General features: G+C 37.3%; 1 protein-coding gene across 1 annotated transcript in view; it reads left to right on the forward strand.

The window, feature by feature from the left end:
• Window positions 1-20,720, forward strand: part of SLC6A2 (solute carrier family 6 member 2) — a 63,816-nt gene that overhangs the window by 21,656 nt on the left and 21,440 nt on the right. The window contains exons 3-6 of the mRNA XM_051629688.1: window positions 2,761-2,998; window positions 13,309-13,447; window positions 14,260-14,394; window positions 18,599-18,702. Coding sequence (XP_051485648.1) covers window positions 2,761-2,998; window positions 13,309-13,447; window positions 14,260-14,394; window positions 18,599-18,702 — 616 coding nt within the window. The remainder of the gene's footprint in view (window positions 1-2,760; window positions 2,999-13,308; window positions 13,448-14,259; window positions 14,395-18,598; window positions 18,703-20,720) is intronic.

Raw genomic sequence — 20,720 nt, forward strand, 5'->3', positions numbered from 1 at the left:
GCAAAAATTGTGAGCTCCCCTACTTCTATAGCAGATTATATCTTAAATCTTCTGTAAAAGCCTTCTCAATACAGAGCTATCTGAAAGGAAGCTGCTCAAGGTTGGCTGATCTTAGAAGTTTAAACTTCAGATTATGTTCATCCCATGACAGACAAAAGCTGAAGAGCTTCACAATAGCAATCCACACTTGGCAAATCCAATGCTTGGATATAGGTTACACTGAGTAAATGTTAGTTGTCTTTCTCAGAATACAGCTTTCCTCTTCAAGGAGGTTAGTGCTGCAGAATAGGAAAACTGCAGGTTGTTTTCTTATCAAACCCAAAACTGACAGGAAAATCAGAGATATAATAAAAGAAAAATAAGCATGCTAATAAAATGTGTGCCTCAAAATCTGGAGGTCAATTCACATAGATTTACCTAGCCCGTCTAATAAACCTAGCACCCAGGAATCTGAAGACCCTTGCTCAATCAAAATTTCTGCTGGCATCAGTGAATACCTTTGGGGGAGAAACACAGATTTTGAAAACGTAAATGCAAAATTCAGACCATGAGGATCTCTAAGTTTTTGACACACTCTGCTCAGAGGTACTCCATTGACCTCAGGACTGAAAAATAATGCGAAAGGAAATACAGCTTATTTCATTTATAGTCTTACTGACACTCCATCTGTTCCTAAGTTGTTACTAGAATACAGTAATTTCTTTGGTTCTCAAAAAGTAATGAGTATGGAGCTGCATTTGCATCTCAGTACTAGTGTAAACTCAGTACTTTGAAAGTTTTGACCAAATCTTGTTATAACATAAACAGATTTAATTGCTCAACTCATAATGCTTCTGAATTGTTTCTGGGATAACTCAAATCTGTTGCTCAAATGAAAAGTACACAGTTTACGCATATTTATAACAGCTTCTCTAAATGAGCAGCACTATAGTGCTAATTTTAGCTATGAATATTATTGCTATGAACTCTGAGGACTGTGCTGCTAACGAGATGCTCTCATACTGCTCGCTATTAAAAATATACCCTGTAACCTTTACAACACAGTCTGTTTTCATCTCTGCATTTTCCAAGGTCTATTTTAGAATGTGGGTGGTGCAGCATTACTTTTATGAGAAATTAGACCTAGAAACATGAAGGCAAATTAATTTCTGAACATTCTTATGATTTCAAGAGTGACATTTAAGTTACATTTGATCCAGTTTTTTTACATCTTTTAAATATCCAGCATTGTCCTCCTGAATTGAAGGAATTTCAGGAACACTTTTTTAAACAGAATAATCCCATTTTGTTGCAAAAGATATTATTCATACTTAGTATTTTTACATTCACATTAATATTTAAGAATTATCTTCTTGGGTGATTCCCAACCCCCATGTTCTATTGATCACAAGTTATCACTAAGCATTTGAGTGTTGGTGTACTGGACTCAATTAAGCACCAAGCATCATCTTTAGTTTCACAATCTTTTCCCTAATGTTAGGGATGAACAAACTGGCCTGTGTATTAAAAGCCTCTTGAAGAACAAAGAGAAACTTTAGTATATGCAGCAGTCTTTGAACTGCCAGCTCCTCCAGGGTCAGCATCTGTTCCTTATGCAAATTATAAACCAAGGAGTAATAATCACTGTGTGCTACTTCCTTGCTTCGTCGAGAAATATGAAAGCCTAATAATCTCCAACTGCTAGACCTCCAATACAGTATCTCCAAAAAAGCTAAACTGAAAAAAATTAAAAGGACAGCACTTAGGTGCTGTGACAGTAAGTGATGGTAGCCCTAAACCAGCTGTAGTCCCTACCTGTAACATGTCATACACACACCTTTGGAGCAGGACAATCCTGCATGCAGAGTAAAGGAACAATGAAGTAAGCCAAGGTAAAGCCAGCTTCTTGAACAATCCTGGCATAAAACTTTTGTTCTTCTCTGACATTAATACCAAAGCTTCCTGCCAAACCATTGGAAAATGTCCAATTTCATGAGGAGAACATGCACTCTCTGGGGTTCTCTAGTTAAAGGCATCCTCAAAGCACACTTCACAGTAGGCAAAAATACGAAACAAATGTTCAAAGTCAAAAGAGAATGCTTACAGCAGGGATTCTGTAAATCCTGGGGAGATCATGAAATGAAGGTCCATACACAGCTTAGCCCCAAGCTTGATATTCACCAGGATTTACTGAGAACCACTTGGAGTTCCTCAGTGGAACAGCACAAGCTGTTTGATGCGTGTTCTGGACTTAGTTATAAGCTGATGGAAACCAGTCTGGAGAGTAACAATGGGAAAGAAACAGGAGAGGGATCAGTGTCTGTTCCTAACTAGCTCAGGGTGGGAATGTGAGGCACAGGGAAATTTCACTTAAGTCTCAAGCTTTACTTTTCCAAGAAAAGTTGCCAAGGACTCTGACATTATGAAGATGAAGTGAGTTTCACTCCTAACATGGGCTTGCAGTCTTCTGCACTGGAAACAAATCAGCAATCAAGTTGTATAAGAGCAATTTTTGACATTACACTGCTTAATTTATTTTTCTGGCAAACAACTGGATTTGCTAAAAGCCAGTAATTTTTCAAAATCATTAATGTAATTTTTTTGTTTTAAAGTTAGTGACACTATGTCCACATGCGTGTATGTAAACATCAAAAATTCCTTTTGTTGGTCTGAAGATCTAAAATTAATTTGTAACCATGTATGGCCGAGTTTAACTACAGTGTTTGCATATACTGTTGCATGCAAAAGGCAATGTATAATCTAGTTTTCCTCTGTCTTTAGGTGTAGGCTATGCAGTGATACTCATTGCTCTTTACGTGGGTTTCTACTACAACGTTATCATTGCTTGGTCTCTGTATTACCTATTTTCGTCATTCACCTTTGAGCTCCCTTGGACAAACTGCGACAACAGCTGGAATAGCCTAAACTGTACAGATCCCAAACTCTTCAATGCATCAGTGCTTGGCAATGGTACCAAATACTCGAAGTACAAGCTCACTCCTGCAGCTGAATTTTATGAGTAAGTGTTGACTTGACTTCCCTGTTTATTCAAAATTCTATGTCTATGCATGTTTCCTCTGGAAAGTAAACTACCTTAGTATCCAGCCTCTAAAATAAGCACTAGAAGACTAAGGTTAAAATGCAGTTGTAATGCTGATCTGTACTCCTGTGTGACTAAGACTCTTGCCTCTGAAAGCTTTGGTTTCTCCTGTACAAATGCATTAGGATATTAGGGCACACACCTGCTGAGCAGTAAGTCTGATCCTGTAGAAACAAAGAGACATCACTCTTAAGATAAATAACGGTGTGTGTTACACCCTGCCTAGTTACAGTAGGGATCTTGAGGGCTGTGTTTATAGCTCTGAAACATTTGTGATTGCTATTTCTCCTCTGAAGACAGCACAGTGCAAGATCAGTAGCGATACACAAACTGTTGGCAGGGGTTTGGGTAAACTAAACGCAGTGCTTTGAAAACAATAAGGAGGGTGGAGTTCAAAGGAACTCCCTACAATGACAAATAATGACAGCTAGGAAATCTACTGCCTTTACAAAGTGATGTATTCGTAACTCAAATGCAAAGAAACATCATTTATAGCAAAGACTCTATACCCATGTAGTCAGTTAAAGAACCTGACATCAAAGTGAAATATAGGAAATCATGCATTTCAGCATCTTCAGACAAAGAACTGCATTATTACAGAACTTGAATGTGAACAGCATTAAAAAAAATATTTTCTTTATAATCTTTTTGTGCTTAAACCTTTATATAGTAAAATGCAATCCTTATATTCTTGCCTTGCTCCTTTGTGATTTAAAGTGGTTCTATGCATTTTTGGTTCTCACGTAATACTTGGAGTATGAATTTTAATTTGTATTGAGTGATGTAGTGGTAGAATTTATTAAAAATGTTTTTATTTATTTCCAGTGATCTAAGGAACAGCTAGATTTGTGATTCTGTCTGTACATTGAAACTTTAAATATTAGGGTTTCCTTACCATTAAATAGATTCAAGGTGCAGTTTTTAGAAGGTAAGAATAAAAAAGGGAATTTTACATTTCATTAAGTTTTAACTCCTTGTTTAGAGTAGTAACTAAGTCTCTAGGCCCTATACTTATTAGCAACTAGATTATATTGCAAAAATGAGAAGAATACCCACTTGAGTAAAACAATCTATAACATCTGCTTCCTCAGCTGTAAAAACAAGGAATCACAAGGGGCATTATGTTCACTTATCCACTGTTCAGATTAGCTCACCAAGTCCAGCTGTACTGCCCAGGTGTGGACCCAAACTGTGCAAAGTTTTAGTGTATCCAGATCCAACCTAATAACAACAGCCCAGTGAAGAACACAGTGATTCTTCTCTTATATGAAATAACCAAACTCATTCCCATGGTCTTTTTACAACAGGGAGAGCTGAATCTTCTGATTGGGAAGTTTCATATTATACACAACAGGGTCAGGAAATAGAAGTGATGATTTAATATTAAATTTGCATCAGCATGAGTTTATAAATGATGCACCATTTTTGGATGCAGCTTATTGTTAAATAATAGTTCAAGTAATGATCTTGGCTGGCTAAATTCCCTATGAAAAACCCCTCAAGTAAAGACTAAACGTTCCTTTTAAGAATATGGGATGTCCTTATATCACATTGCACTATTGCTTCAACCACTGCTGACCTTGACTCAAGTGTCTGTGTAGGACTCACACCTGATGCTTCCTGGTCAAGAGCTGTTAGTCCCTTGTAACCAACAGATCCTTGCCAGAGGAGAACTACAGTTCCTGACAAGAGTTTGTGTTATGTCAGTCTATTCCTTACAGGTGGAAACCCTAAATTAGCAACTGGATAGATAATTGACCTTCCTCAATAATACTGTTGATGAGTAAGAGTTTTTAAGTAACAGCATCATGAAGACTCTAGCTTCCAAATTCTATGATTGTGATTACTTTCTTAAGGTTTGTACTGCTATCCAGTGTTGCCACATATTAGCAACAACAGACACTATTACCTTTTGTGCAGTAGATTTAATACGGCAGATTTCAGTTATATAGGGAATCAAGGAAATAGACCAGCTACTTTTATACCAGAGGGAGATCAAACTATGAGCTCAAACTTCAGTGGGATACCTATGAAAGCCCAGCCTCTGCACTAATACAAGATATTATAATTATCATTATTAAAATGGGGATTGAAAAAAACAATAGCACTGGTGACCTCTGTAAAAATATCACTGAAACAGAGTACTTCTGTCAGTAGAAGTGAAAATAAGTTCCATTATTCTCCTCATCACTATCAAGGCATATGGGAGACTGTCCAGTCAGGAGTACTGGGGGCCATGTTTTCAAACACAGTAACCAGTGTAACAGAAACTTGGTGCTCTGTGTTACTGGGATGCACTGCAATATTTTTTTGGAAGAACACAAGTACATTACTGCAAAACAAGTCCTCCTATCACTCCTATTTAAGTATTTATCTGAATGCAGGCATACTTTGTATTTGCTGTCTCCATTCTTGTGTCTGGGAAAAGTTTCTTATCATCTTGCTTTCTTTTACACTGACAATTAAAAAATACCAGTTCAGAGGAACAGAAGCACTATTCTCTCAAGGTACTGTTCCTCAAAAAAAAAAAATCTGTTGTAGGAACAAATCCTGGCAATTTTTAAAATAAAACAGTGTAATTGTCAACAAATTTATTGTGATACAACTACTTTCCTCTCATAGTACTTTTTCTATATGGGCTATAATCCATCCTTTTGGCATAAGGAATAAAACACATTTTTGCAGGGAAATTTTTGTGCCAGACTCAGAAAAGGAAATTCACAGAATTCACAAGTCTGCCCAGATGTGAGTAATTGCAGAAAGCTACCTAAGAACAAAGAGAGATCTTAGTCACAGCAGTCTACATCTATCATATTTATGAACATAAATTTATGAGGAGTGTGTGAACCAAGAATAGCCTGAAAAAATCCTCACCCAATAAACCAAAGGTTACTTTTAAAGACCAACAAGCTTGTGCTTTGGAGTACAAGTGTACACAGGAAATGCCACCACAGATGAAAGAGTCCACACAGGTTAGTAACACGTCAAATGGAGCGATCAACACTATGTGCTCCAAAGGAAGATGCAAGACCCTATCCCCATAAAACAATTGTGAAGCATCCTGTCCCAAAAGAGAAAAAAAAAAATATTCAAAAGCATAAGCAATTCTGTTTCTAAAACTGAATCAGACAAGAATTAATGAAAATGGATAGCTCTATATTCTGCTAATTACATCTGGTGAGAAAAGACTCTAAACTCATGTTAAACATCATCAGTTCTCAATGTTATAGCACTTTCCTGGACAACAGACCTCCACTAAATACATCTGAAGTTCTTTAAGAGGTTTCTTTTAAGAACATCTATACCCTATCAGCTAGAGTGTTTGTAAGCAATGAGAAATGAAGAACCTCTCTAGGCTTCTAGACTTATTCATCTTTTGCATTTAATTGAACGGAAAGTTGTCAGATGTTTCTGACAGATTTGCAGTTGAAAAGCAGTCATCTATTTACTTTCATAAAGATCACACAGTTGAAGACTAATAATTATTCTGCCACGTTCTGCACCTTCACCCCTGGAAAATCCCCCCTGAATGTAATGAGAGCTGCTCTGATTTCAGTGAGCTTAGAATCAGGTACATTATTAAATACTCCATATGGGAAATTTATAGCCACATTGCTGAAATAGCAACAAGGAAGCTGCTTTAGAAATCAATTCTCTATCAACTGCATAGGAAATGTTTGGGTGCATTGTTTGCACATTCATAGTCTGAGACTAACATACTTGTATCATAACACATTGTATGTTTACTTTTTGACTGAGTTAACTTTTTTGGTCTTGACTACATAACTCGATCTTTCCCTTTTTGACTCAGTGCACAGAAATATCTGGTACAAGTATTTATGTGCATGAAATAAAAACAGCTTTTCACATATGTTCACATCTCCACATTTGTTGACCATTTACTTACACAAAGATAAAAGAAATTCCATGTGACTGCAGTGGAAGTCAGTTAATATAAGTGTATACATATGTTCTTAGGCTTTGGACAACTTTATGGAAATGATTCCTAAACAACAACACACCCTTGTGTAGGAAGTCCAGAAGACTGGAAGAATTACCCCTTTACCAACTTCAATTTGCAGGGGGGGGTTTATGAGATATTGCTAATGTCAAGAACTGCACGTTATGCTGCACACAAATGGCTTGCTTTGTGCTAACTTGCAGGAGAAATTTTAACTGCTTTTGTTTAAATACATTATCCTACATAGTTTGGTAGTGGTACCAGGGTCTGAGCAATAATTACAGCATCTGAAGTGAGTGCTGCAGCACCTTCCCTGTATTAACTTGCATTTGGCATCCTGGCAAGCAGAAGCAGAACCATTGTCTGTGGAACATCTCCACCTGCACATATTGCTCAAGGCAAAGCCAATAAAAATATCACATACAACTAAACACCCATTAATTCGTATTCACCTTTTTCTCATCAAACACTCTCTATGACACACACTGCTGACACAGTATCACCACTAGTGTTTTATGTGTTGCTTCCTACAGGGAAGGTGTTTGCTTATCCAAAACTATCACATCTAAGCATTAAAGATTACAAATTTAACCTCACTGTATAAAGGACCCAGCATTACAACAAATGTCAAACAATGACAAACATTTCGTTTAAATGTATCAGTAGTCCTGTGTTTGTGATGCATGGGTCTGGTTGACATTGTTCTGGCAACTTTGTGTCTTTCCATGCAGCTCTTCTGAAATTGGTAAAGCTCTGTGAAAGCTCAACAGCTGCTTTGGAGAGGCTGGGGCTCTTTCATGACCCTCCTTATGGCCACGTATGGCCCACTGAGAGTGATGACTGAAACACCATTGAACTTGCTGACTGAGGGTTGGCACAGTTAGAAGCCTGTGCTCTAACTGCTTTGTCATCTATCCTCAAGCAAACTTTGTTTCAGTTCAGTATCAATTAGATCTACAGAGGGATGAAATAAAGAGTTTCCATTCTATGTGCAAATCTCAATACAATGGGTTTAAAAAAGGAGATTTTTATAACCATCGTTTTCTTTTTTCATAGTGCTTTGCAGACTTGAATGTACTGAAGTGTGGCACAAATAGCGTGGGAGGTCAGAATTCCTAAATTAATGGGAGGATTAAGTGGGGTAAGGACTTAAGTGAGTTGAGATAAATGTGAGATTAAGAGTTTAGTTCAAAAGGCCACATATAAATCCAGGATTATGATGAATCAGAAATACCATTTCATTCAGTACAAATAATAAATATGACAACCAGGGTGCCAGTGGTACATCATCTTTCTGTAAGTGATTGCCAAAATGCAGCTTGAAGTCCATTACATAGCTCCATTCTCCAACACAAGAGGGAGCTGAAATATCTTGAGAAACAGACAAAAACAGACAACAGACGTGGTGGCAAAAGGCAGTACAGCATGCAACAGAGCTGGAGTAACTATATCCAGTATGGAGTAACTGAACCCAACTGCTGCAGAGCCCCTGGCATGCCTCTGAAGCATGCCTAGCTCTCCAGGGGAAGGGAGAGGTATGTAGTGCACATTTAGCACTGCACATCAGATGGCTCAGCACCAGGCTGTCCTGCTCTTGGCTGGAGGCAAGCACTCTCCTGGAGCCAAGGTTATCCTTCTGCACTGTAGTGATGCACAGAGGCACCCAAGGAGCACAGGCAGCAGCTCTATGTATGGCACAGCTGGGTCTTAACCAGAACAACCCTGTTGCACTTTGCTGACCTGGTGTAGAGCCACTCTGCTGTCTCTGCACTGCACCCCTAGCCCCAGAACTGCAGTGAGTCAACTGGTGTTCGACCTGCATGGAGCCAGCTCAAGGCTGCCCCTCACAGCTCTGGATGTACACCTTGGAGACAAACTGCTGTGGAAACAGTACAGCTGAATTGAAGCAGTGCTGTACCTGAAGTAAAATAACCTGGAGCCTGGCAAACTGTGTACAAAGAGCTCCATCCACAGCTGCCTGAAGCAGATAACCTAGCCTTCCACGGATAAAAGAACCAACTGCATTTTACACTCTGAAGGAAACTGGCAGCAGTGACAAATGATTTATGGTTGCCCAAATATATATCACAAGAGATGCAAGTAGGAGAAACTTGTAATTGAGTACAACTATCATGCTTCAAATTGCCTTCTAAATTGAGTATGCAATGTAATTTCTATAGATTGCACACTGTATATACTGACAGTCCATTTAGCATCTTCAATCTACAATTTGCATTAAGTCTTAAATCATAAAAACCTAGTAACTACCAGAATAGGGAACCGAGCTCAGGAGACCAGGACTATAACTATTTATATCTTAGCCAATTTCCAGATACTTATTCTATGCAAGCCATTTAGGTTTGATCTCCTAAAAATAACGACTAACTTTTAGAAGTATTTGGAAGTTCTTAGAATTACTTAATATGTTAACAAACACATTTTTTAGTATCATACTAATTTGCTGACAAGTTGATGACATTTTTGCCATCTGAGCAAATTGTATACAACACATCTCATAATTGTTCAGATGAATGACACTTCTATAATCATGTCACATTTAGGCAAATCACTTTTGCCTTTAATGAAAAGACAAAGAATCAGCCTCTAGAGTTGCGTAATCATATTTGAGTTAAAATCTAAAATTATAATTGATTTGAGATTGGAAAAAAAGGAGGACTACTCCAAGATCTTTAACTTGATCTGCTTGCACAAATCCTTTTAAATTTCCAAATTACAATTGTGTAAATATCCCTAGGGATGAATAATACAAAAGGCTTCTCACAAAGTCCTTAGAAAGCACTAGTATGATAAAAAAGTCTAGGAGAATTCTACACCTGAAATTCTTACCTGCTGTTTTCTGACTGTGGATTAAAGGAGTTGGAGTGAACAGGATACAGAGTAGTTTTCAGATCACGACCCTTGACATTTCTTTTTGCTTTCGTTTGGTTCATACTGTTTATACTCAAATACCACTTCCATAAAGAGTATGTTCTGAATTGGTCAGAGTGGAGACAAAGTAAAGGTTTATAATAATCCTTATTTTATAGATGGGAACACTAAGACACAGAGAAGGATTTATTAGTTCCAACACTACCTATTATTAGAACAATGACTGGATTCTTCACTTACTGAGTCCCACAAAGCAGCTGCCCTCCTGCCTCCTCAATAATGTGCCTTTAGTAAGGTTTATTTGTGAATACCAGATAGCTGGGCTTCCTATTAACTCTTCGTGATCTGACACCAAATTAAAAAGGACCCACATGCTGCACAAAGACAAAACAAAAGACAGTGGTACCAGCAAACTCATTGCTGTTTGCTGATTTTAACAGAGGTGAACTATTTCCCTTCAGCTGAATGCAGTGTGGAAGTAAGGAAAGAACTGGTGCCAGAGTTATTGGGTGACCAGGGAAATCTTCCCAGAAGAGAGCACAGGGAAGGAGAGGACCAGAAGAAAACTTCCTAAGAGAGAAACCAGGATCTCTGAATATAGCTTCAATCTGAAATCCCTTCATGTTCTTGCTCCTTTTGCAGATAGGCAGAAAGACCCTTGGGACTCATATTTACAGTGATGTACAGTCTCAAAGTCATTGCAAATGTAATTTACACTCTTTTACACAGAAAGTAGTCTTAGCATAAATCAGACTCCTTTGCACAAATCCCTGTGTTGTAGTAGTAGTAATAATAATAATAATAATGATGGTAATTTCTTCTCTCTAGTGCATGTTCATTTATTCTTGGTGCTGTACCAACTAAATATTGCTAGAGCTCTGACTAGAATATCAGAAAGCTTACACAATTTATTAGCTCCTTTTGTGTTTTGCTCAGCATAATATAATAGGTCCTTTTTCAACTTTCTGTTGGCTCCAACTGTTATTATTTTCTGTCTTTTCCCCATAACATTTTCTTGTCCTTTTTGCATATATTTGTCATCTACTTTCCTTCTTTTCTCAATAACAAACAGGTGAAATAGTAATTCTGGTTGTTTTACTGCCTCTGATTTTCCTTTCTGTTTGACTCAGCATTATGAATTTTGAGAGTTTATTTTGTTAGCAGAATTGGACAAATTGGCTTTTACTTTAAACATTCTCAGTAACTTTGGACATAATTTTAAAAATAGATAACATGTTGATGCCAGTTGGTGCTGTATCTCCTCCAATTCCCTGGCTTAGGGATTTTAGAGATATCAGTTTATCCCATCTTATCTATGAGTTGTACATGTCCCATTGGGAAATGAAATAATCCTGCAGCTAGTAAAGGCAAACTCAACTCAGGAATAGATGTTGACCATGTTCCATTGTTCTGCTGTAATATACAATGGCTGAAAATTCAGGTGTTTTGACCTCAGAACTTCCTGAATGTGAAATCTTGCAGTCTTTTGCAGTATTTCTTCCTTTACATTTTCCTCTTTGTATAAGACAATGATTGGGTACAATCTAAATTATAAATCATGGATTTATCACCCAACCTGCCTTAACAGAGACACGCTAAAAAGAGCCTCAGTTGCTCCTGAGATAAGTACTCCTTGATGTGAAACATAATTGTGTCATAGTTGAGCTAACTGGATTTTCTATAGCATCACTGGTGTATGGTAACTGATATGAATAAGATGAATACAAAGTTATTTTCAAATCTGCCCTTCTCCAAAAATTACTTGTTCAAACAACATTATAGTATGGTATCTTTCAAACCAAGATAGTTTAGCCTTCTCTCATACATCTCTTCAGATGTCAGCACATTTTAACCTAAATCACGGTCTAGCATTAGATTTTTTTATACTTTATATTGATGCTGGAACAGAAATGTACCTTCTAATAGGTAAACATTCCCAAACTACAATCCAACAACCCTTAAAAAAAAAAAAAAAAATGACAATATGTCTTAGAGAGAAGAACAAAAAAGAAAAAAGGAAAAGGAAGCAAAACTTGCCAGAATTACAGCTCAGAAACAGCAGCTGCCTGTAAAGATTTCCTTGCTTAGCTGCCCAGTTACACATCTGTTTTGACTGGTTACAAAAGTATTTTTCTCTTCCTATATAAGATCCCTTACACTGATGAAGGGAGCCGAACTCTTGGAATAGAGATTCTCCTAAAAATCCTGGGAATCCTACATTTTAAATGGCAGTTCTGGCAGGTGTTCCAAACAGTAAGACACGTGGCTAGCTGCCTCTTGGAAAGCAAACACAAAAGGAAACAGACTGCTTTACATATCCAGATAACTATTTTGGCCAGAAAACCAAAAAGTTAAATGGGCACAAAGAATGTAAGTTCAGAATCAGTTTTTCTGAGCAGACATCTACATATCATAATCCAACAACACCCAGCTCGGATACAGATAGCAGTGTAACTGTGATAGCACAGATTGCCAAAACCCTCCTGAGATCCTGGATCAAACATTCTGATCAGAAGCCCGTGAAGCTTTTCCTGGCTACACTTACCCCTGCCCAAGCCAGTAAGTTTAGAATGCAATCAAACATCCCTGCCCACTGTTGATATCATCTGTCAAACTCTCTTTTCTATACTTCAGTCTATTTCACTATATAGATCTCAAAGGAATTAACCTGTTCTGGTAAGCACCAGAATTTCCTCTGCTATCAGTCTACTGTCTCAGTGAACAACACAGAGCACCATATCCAATTTAAATTTACCAACTGTTGCTTTTCTTATCAAAACACTTTTCCCATTTGGAGCCTCACAATAGCCTATTAAAAAAGTATTTGAAAGTAACTTTGGAACAGCTCGAGTTGTTGGAAGCCAACTGTTTGCTTATTTAAAAATCACCAAAAAAATCAGGTTGGAAGAGATCTCTGAAGGTCATCTAATACAACTCGTTAACCAAAAATCAAAGATAAATTCAAAAGTAAATCAGTCTGCTCAAGACTCTTGTTGGCCAAGTCTTAAAATCTCCAAGGATGGAGATTCTGCAGCCTCTCTGGGCATCCGTTCACTGTTTCAGCAAGAATCAACAAATTACACCTCCAAAATCCCCAAGCACTTCCAGTGAAGGAGAGTGCTATCGTGCTAAACTGACACTGATGAGTGTCAACAAGTGAGACCATAAAGTCATTGTGGGAAGAAGCACAATACTTCAAGTATTGCTTCAAGAAGCACAAGTATTTCAAGCACAGAACAAACGTCAGTAACTGCTAGCCATGTCAGTAAAGCAGCTGCTACTGCAGTGCAGCATCCACTTCTGCTGCCCACAGGATGAGATATGTAAAAACCTCTTTCCCCCAGTGACTTCATTTTGTTTTTGTGTATCTGGTATGTAGGCGAGGAGTTCTGCACCTGCATGAAAGCCGTGGAATACATGACCTTGGCTTGCCTCGTTGGCAACTTTCCCTCTGCCTGTTGGTGGTGGTAATCATTCTTTTCTTTAGTCTGTGGAAAGGTGTGAAGACTTCAGGAAAGGTAGAGCTCATATTGTCCTTTTATCTCCACTACATTCTTTGTCTCCTTTAAGAAGTCCCCTAACTTTAGAAGGCAAGAGAATAAAATTACTGCTTTTGAGGGATCGTCAGGGACCAACCCATGTGAAAGGTCTTCATATATGTACAGTGGAAATACACAACCCAGATTCAGCCTTTATTTTATTAAGAAGTTTTGCTTGTGAGATGTTCTAATTGGAAATTTATTTGCATATTATTTTCAATTCAGCATTACTGGTTTCATCCAGAAAATATATTTAAAGACCTTTAATTGACTTAAATATGTCTCCTGTTATTAGCCAAATGTACTGGCACTTTGATGGTTTAAGATGCTTTGGTTTTATTATAAAAAAAATGCCACAACAAGATAAATAACTGATGAAATTAATTTGAAATTCCTCTTTGACATCCCTCAGAAAATACCCCAAGAGACATTCTAGGGTTGGATACATCTGAGAGCTTTTTGTACACTTTCACTAAAGCATCACCTAACATCAGGAAATGACTGCATTTGGATAGTAAACAAATATACAGAGCTGAACAGCTAATCAGCAGTCTAACACACATTGCTAACTACAAGCACTCCACATCTTCTGTTTGTCAAAACTGTCTCCTACTGGTATCTGTAAACATACATACAAGAAAGGCTCATGATACATTTTCCCCCAAAATATCCTTTATAATCTCTCCATCAAACTAAATGGACAAAACCAAGAAAGTGCCAGCTGTATTTTTCACACATTCTTAAAGCTTCTGTACCAGCTGATTAACCTTCGGGATCTCTGTTGTCTGCAGGTTGTTTGGATAACAGCCACTTTGCCTTATGTTGTATTATTTGTCTTGTTAATACATGGAATAACCCTGCCTGGTGCATACAATGGAATAAATGCATACCTGCACATAGATTTCAGAAGATTAAAAGAAGCCACAGTAAGTGTACTTTTCTGCTCACATTCCCTTGTTATTACTAAACCTGTTGCCCCTGTAATGAAAACTGAAAATATTAAATCTAATTTCTGAAATTATGTAGCCACACCTCCACTTTTGCATAAGTCCACTGTCCCTAACAGTCCAACTTTCCAACACTGTCCACAACAGAACTATCTCAGCCTGAACCCAAACTATTCTGATCACAAAAAAAACCCTGTATGAGGACAGTTTCAGGTATGGCAGTCCCTTAAAGCCTGTGCATCCTGCAAACTGCAATATTCTTTATATGTGATATGAGTCATGCAAAAATTTAGTATTCAAAAGGCTAAGAATTCCCTAAAAAAAATTAATAAAATAAAATATTGCTTTTTGGATCATTAGGTTAAATATTAACTTGGTAAACAAAAATCTTGGCCTATGAAAACCTTGATAAACATTCTAAGCCAGGACTAACTCACCTAATCATGGTCCTTCATATAAATGAGATTCTCAACCTTACTAGTTAAAGCAACGTACATATCCCTGAATCATTTAACAACACTGCAAAACATTTTCATTAAATAAATCCAAAGCAACTCAATTCGTGGAGCACCTTGGAATTAAGAATTATTTCATCCATTATAAAGCAAGATCTACGAGTATAGTCACTAGCTCATGAAATCACCAGCATTTCAGACCTATGAAGAACAGTTATCTGATTACTACAGATAGATTTTACTACTATGCTATTCTAAAAATGTAATAAATCACTTATAAGACAGTGGCTTTCTCGGTGGGTCCTGAGGCCATTCAATTGGTTACAAAACTGAAAAGGAAGGACATAGCTCTCTCTCTTAAAAATTTGCAGCTTCCAGAGATGTCTGTATATAGCTGCACCACACATTTCCTATGCATCTTAGCTTGACTTTTCCTGAATAATTAAAAAGGCAGATAAAGGCCCTGAGTGTTAGAATCCAGAATTTTTTTATTTACTCTTAGCAAAACAATCCTTCTTTGGTTTTGTAGTACAAAATTTCAAAAATGGTGTTTCTTCAACAACAAATATTATCACCATAACCCAGACCCCACCTCACTCCATCTGGAAACAGCCAAACTGAACTTCAAATATGGGAATTTCATCCACAGCTGTCACCAGGGCAGTAGCCACCCTCAGTAGTTCATGATTATACATACACATAAATACAAAGATGCAAGGATGAACAAAGGAGTTGCTAAATTTTTCTTAGATATTTTAAGTGCTGTTTGGAAAAAAACATGACAAGTTCAATCAGATGTCTATGGAGCTGTGCCAGCCTGAATCAGGTCAGAATCTAGGCCTCTATCATAACTGTCTTCTGCTTTTAGAAGGATATTCTGTGCACTGCTCTTTCTTGTCTTAATATTTCTGCAGCTGTTCTTTGTATGACCCCAAAATCATTTGATTCTAAGACTAAATTCTTCAGACAACAACAAAAAAAAGTTACTCTATAACAATAAAAGACTAAAGATCAGTTATAATCAGTTTACAAACTGATTTGTCACATCAGCCTTTCTCCTGCTCTGAGACTGGGATTCCTGCTGCTGTGTTTAATCTTTGTCCTCAGGCTCCAAAGAATGAACTCCTCCTTCAGTTCTATGTCAGTGTGTCCCTGACTCTTTCTGATTATTTTTTTTCTCCCAAATGAAGAATCTAACAAAGAAAGACTGTAAGTCACAAATAGTAATGACCTACACAGGGCTCTGCCAGTGCTCTTCTCAAAGACCTTACAATATCCTGATCAATGTCAAGATCCACCTCATTTTATAGGGCCACATACTGCAAAGCACTGAGCAATCCCTGACACATCCCATTTTCAAGGATATTGAATCCACAAAGGGTGTCTCTATAAAAAGAAGAGGAAAATATTCCACTAAGGACCTCTTAACTAGACCAATGCTGAGCTCTGTTCCTTGCTGAAAGTCCAGAAGCCACAAACCATAATACTCTCAACTGCACAAATGACATATTAAACTTCTGTGTAAAACAGCAGCTACACTTCTGTCCTGCTGAAAGAATCAGCAATAAATACAGAGTTGTATCAGATATGAGGAAGACTCTCCCTCTTTCACACACCTGAGCAAGTTTTCAGAATATTATATAACCTCTGGGGGGGACACATGTTTCCTCTCCACACAGCACAGTAATTCTTTAAATCCACATACACAGGGAAAGAGTATGCGCAGAACTGATGATAATGGCACAAACAACTATGAAAAAAGCTGTAAAGACTGATGACTGACTCCTGTAAAAAGCTTCTATGTTTTCATTTTTAATGCATACAAACCCAATATACTACCATAAAATCGATTAGACTACACATCAATCAGAAACTATTCAGCTGAAGTGAACAGAGTACATGAGCTTAAACTGCAGAAGAACCAGCCCCACTGTCTGTTTCAAATCATGCTTTGTTCTAACAAAGGAAATGTTCTGTACTTAATCAATTCTAAAATAATTTCTGGTTTCTGCCCTTTTTCTCCTTCACCTTGATCTTCTCAATGTGTTTCATAATCAGCTACTATAAGCCAAGACTCTTACTCAACAGATATCAAGCATATACATAACTCCTTCGGTAGGCAGCAGGTGCTGGCCTCTTATTTGAATCAATAGGACTCAAGCAGATGCTTAACAGCACTAAATAGTGAGAACGGAAAACTCAATGAGTACAATTCCATTGGAAGGACACAAAAGAGCTAAAGCGTCACTGAAAACAAGATCCTTATGGTGGCAGCATGCAGATCTAGTTATAGTTTATGCAAAAATAATTTTAAAATTCAGGCACTTGGTTAACAAGTTATGGAAAGTTTTAAAAAACAAGAAAAATCACCGGAGGCTTTGCATCCCTCCTTGTGCACTGCCATTTGAAAAAAATCTAAAATGCCCACCTATCCACTGGTTTGCAATAAACACATTATAGATTGTTCTTCATATTCTCTTTCAAGCAATTAACTCTTATCAGTTGATAAAATTAAGTTTCTCTACAAACCCAGAGTTCAAACAGACTGTAGTCTGTAGTTACCTATTCTGAGAAAAAAACAACAAACACCACCAAAAAAACAGATCAGAAGGATAACTGCTTTCATATACCACATTAGAATGGGGTAAGGCACTATTTCCATTAGGTCAAATGTGAAGGCTTAGCATTCAAATTCCAATGCAGATGGAGATCATGAGCTGCTTAGATCTGTTAGAAAGCTGCTCCTGAATAGACATTTTGGATCTGATTTTGTAGAGATGGACGAAGATGAAATCCAGTGTTTTTCATAGTCTTGAGCACTTGCCAAATTTAATCAAACACCAAAGATCTCATTTTGAGAAATGCTGAGTATTATTCACCCTGCTGGCTTAATCACCTTTGACAGAGATGGTTGTTTAAATATTTCCATGTAAATAACTCAATAAGTGAAACCCTCATTAACCAGGGTAGGCTTCTCATTCAGGAGACCAGCACTGTGGCATTGTTCCTGACCACTGTTTACACATGTTGAGTGGATGCTGAGCTGAAGGGTCACTTTAGAGAACATTACAGCATTAAAAACATGTTTTCCCTAGTGCGCAGTTCTTTAAAGTGACCAAACTGCATCTACCGAAATTTAATGACTATCACAAGAACAACTCCATCTCCAGCTAAGTGGGAGAGGTGACAGATGGCCTGCATGGTTCTGTTCACAGCATGTCAGTCATTCTTCAGCTTCTGAACAAGACCTTGTCATGTAAAGTGTACTAACAGTTCCATGAACAAAGCTCTCTTATGGGAAAGAAAATGTCCTGCCTTGACCCATTAACTATTTTTAGGTTTCTGGTTGTACATTCCAAACTAACTTGGAACAAGGACCATCAGAAGTGAATTTCTGCCACCAGGGAGAAAACTAATGTAAACATTTCAGTACACAGTAAAAGCTCAGAAGTACAGATCCAAGTAATACACCCCACAGCGCTAGCAGTGTGCATGCACTGAGAACTTGCCCACTGCCTCAGCCTTTATCATTTTGGGTTAAGCCATTCCAGACCATGACTGTGCTCCATGTAACATCTCGTGGGGGCTGAGAACTACTTACTCTCCCATAAGCATAAGTGCTGATCATTTTTCAAAAGCCAGTTGTCTTGTACACTCTTGCATTTCCCATTTCCCTGACATATCTTTTGGATTGAGCTGACACTGACAATGTTGGTATCATTATGCAGGTATGGATCGATGCAGCTACTCAGATATTTTACTCCTTAGGAGCTGGGTTTGGTGTTTTAATTGCATTTGCCAGTTACAATAAGTTTGACAACAACTGCTACAGGTAAAACAGTCTATTCTTTCATTACTGCTTCAGAATGGTACTATTTTATTCTTAACTGCAGCTAGAATAAGTACTAAGCTATCTTTAGTAATTTATTAATGATGGTCAGTCTTGTGGGGACATAGCAACTAGCCCAAATCTTGAAACACTGTCTTCCTTACTGAAATTTTGGCAGCAGAAACCTGCCAAGATATCTGCTGTACAGCAAAATCAAATGGGATTAGGTTTGGACTTTATAGACAGCTGTGTAAACTGTGCTTATGTTTGCCTTTCAAAAGTACTATTAACGACAACAGTGAACATAGCATGAAAACTTACAGGTCCAGGAGCTAAAAGAATAAGGGTACCAGTTTCCAGAAGTGTTTCTATTCTTTGGGATTGTATTTCTGGTATTTTATGTTGATCTTCAATTTAGGAATGCACTTTAAATCAAGTCAGTTATAAGTATCTTGCTGAATTGCCACCATGAAAACTCAACCAGGACTGCTCCACAGCATCTAAGAACTTCCAACATTTAGAAGTTTTGTTAACATTCCATTTTGGAATGAAAACAAGCAGCACTTTAAATTTTCCCACGAAATATAAATTCAGAAAACACATGTATTAATAATACATTGTGAACTGAAGGATGGCAAAAAGTTAAAGTGGAATGTACATGAAAATGTATCTATTTAAACTGCCTCAAACATATGGAAAACAGAAATTGTGGAATACTTCTGGTAACTTCAGAGAGTTTGGTACTTAACTCAGAGTGACTTTAGGTTGCCAGCTGATTATTTGCAGTAGGAAATATTAACAGGTTTGAGAATCCTTCAGCTAGAACACTAGCCATAGCAGTCTTCCAAAATAACATTGTCTTCTGCAAATAATTTTGCATTAATCTCATAGCAGCTCACTATAAAACTGTCTTTCTTACATATTCTACTGCTCTGAAACAGAAAAAAAACTCACTTGAAACTAAAAAACCACCACAGACTGGATATGAAATCGCATCAATGTTGTTGCATAAGCTTTGCCTTCTCTCTAACAGTAATCTGTAGTTTCATTATTTACAGAGTTTTAGATAAAAGAAAGCTTCAATTCAGTAGCATTTACAACACTTACAAATATCCTTTGTTTGGTCAAATAACTCCATAATGTGCTGATATATGTTCTTCAAATGGATTTCTTGAAACAGAAAAAATTGAAAATAACAGTCTCCAAAGGAAGGCACTACACTGCAGTCAGCACTATACTGTCCCCCATTAAACACAACTTCCTCAAGAGGAACAGTGCTGGTAAGAGTAGGATAATACTACTGAAAATCAGGGCCAGAATATATTAAAATCTGTACTTAAATTATGATCTAGCTTTCCATGCAAAATACCGAGAGTTAGCTCAGCTCAGTTTATAAGGAAATAAGCATCACTTAATTCAGTTACTAAGTGGAAAGAATTATTCACTTGCATAAGAATGGTTTTTAATTGAGGGAAACAAGAAATACTGTTGCCATCTTAGCAGTGACAAATACCTAGAAATTTTCTTTAATAACTGAAAAGAATTTGAGTTCATGGGTCCAATCTGGTACCCCTTGATCATCCAGCCTTCCTTCAAGAAAAAACTTTAGGAGTTGCAGGACTTGAGTTTTTCAATGTTATCAAATAAAGTAATAAAATTTGGTGTATGGCATCTATGTTTTTGAGTAGTATAACTGATAAAAGGAAATCATATTTACTTCCTGCTTATTAAACGTCACTGATGATCACAGAGCCATGTCCTCTGTTCTAAAGGTCATATACAGCAAAAGACAACATAGCAGACACTGTGCAGATAAAGTAGACTTCTAAAGAAGTCTACTGATCTTCAAGATAGGTTTCATAATAGGGATTATTAATACCCAGGAAAATTCATACATCTACCATAATACCATGGCAGATTGATAAAAACCCACAACTTTGTACAATCATTACTATAGGATGCACATTGTATAATATTTAACCTTTAAATTAAATTCACTGTCATAACTATCTGGCAAACAA

The sequence above is a fragment of the Apus apus genome, chromosome 11 (assembly GCF_020740795.1).
Source record: "Apus apus isolate bApuApu2 chromosome 11, bApuApu2.pri.cur, whole genome shotgun sequence".
NCBI lineage: Eukaryota > Metazoa > Chordata > Aves > Apodiformes > Apodidae > Apus > Apus apus.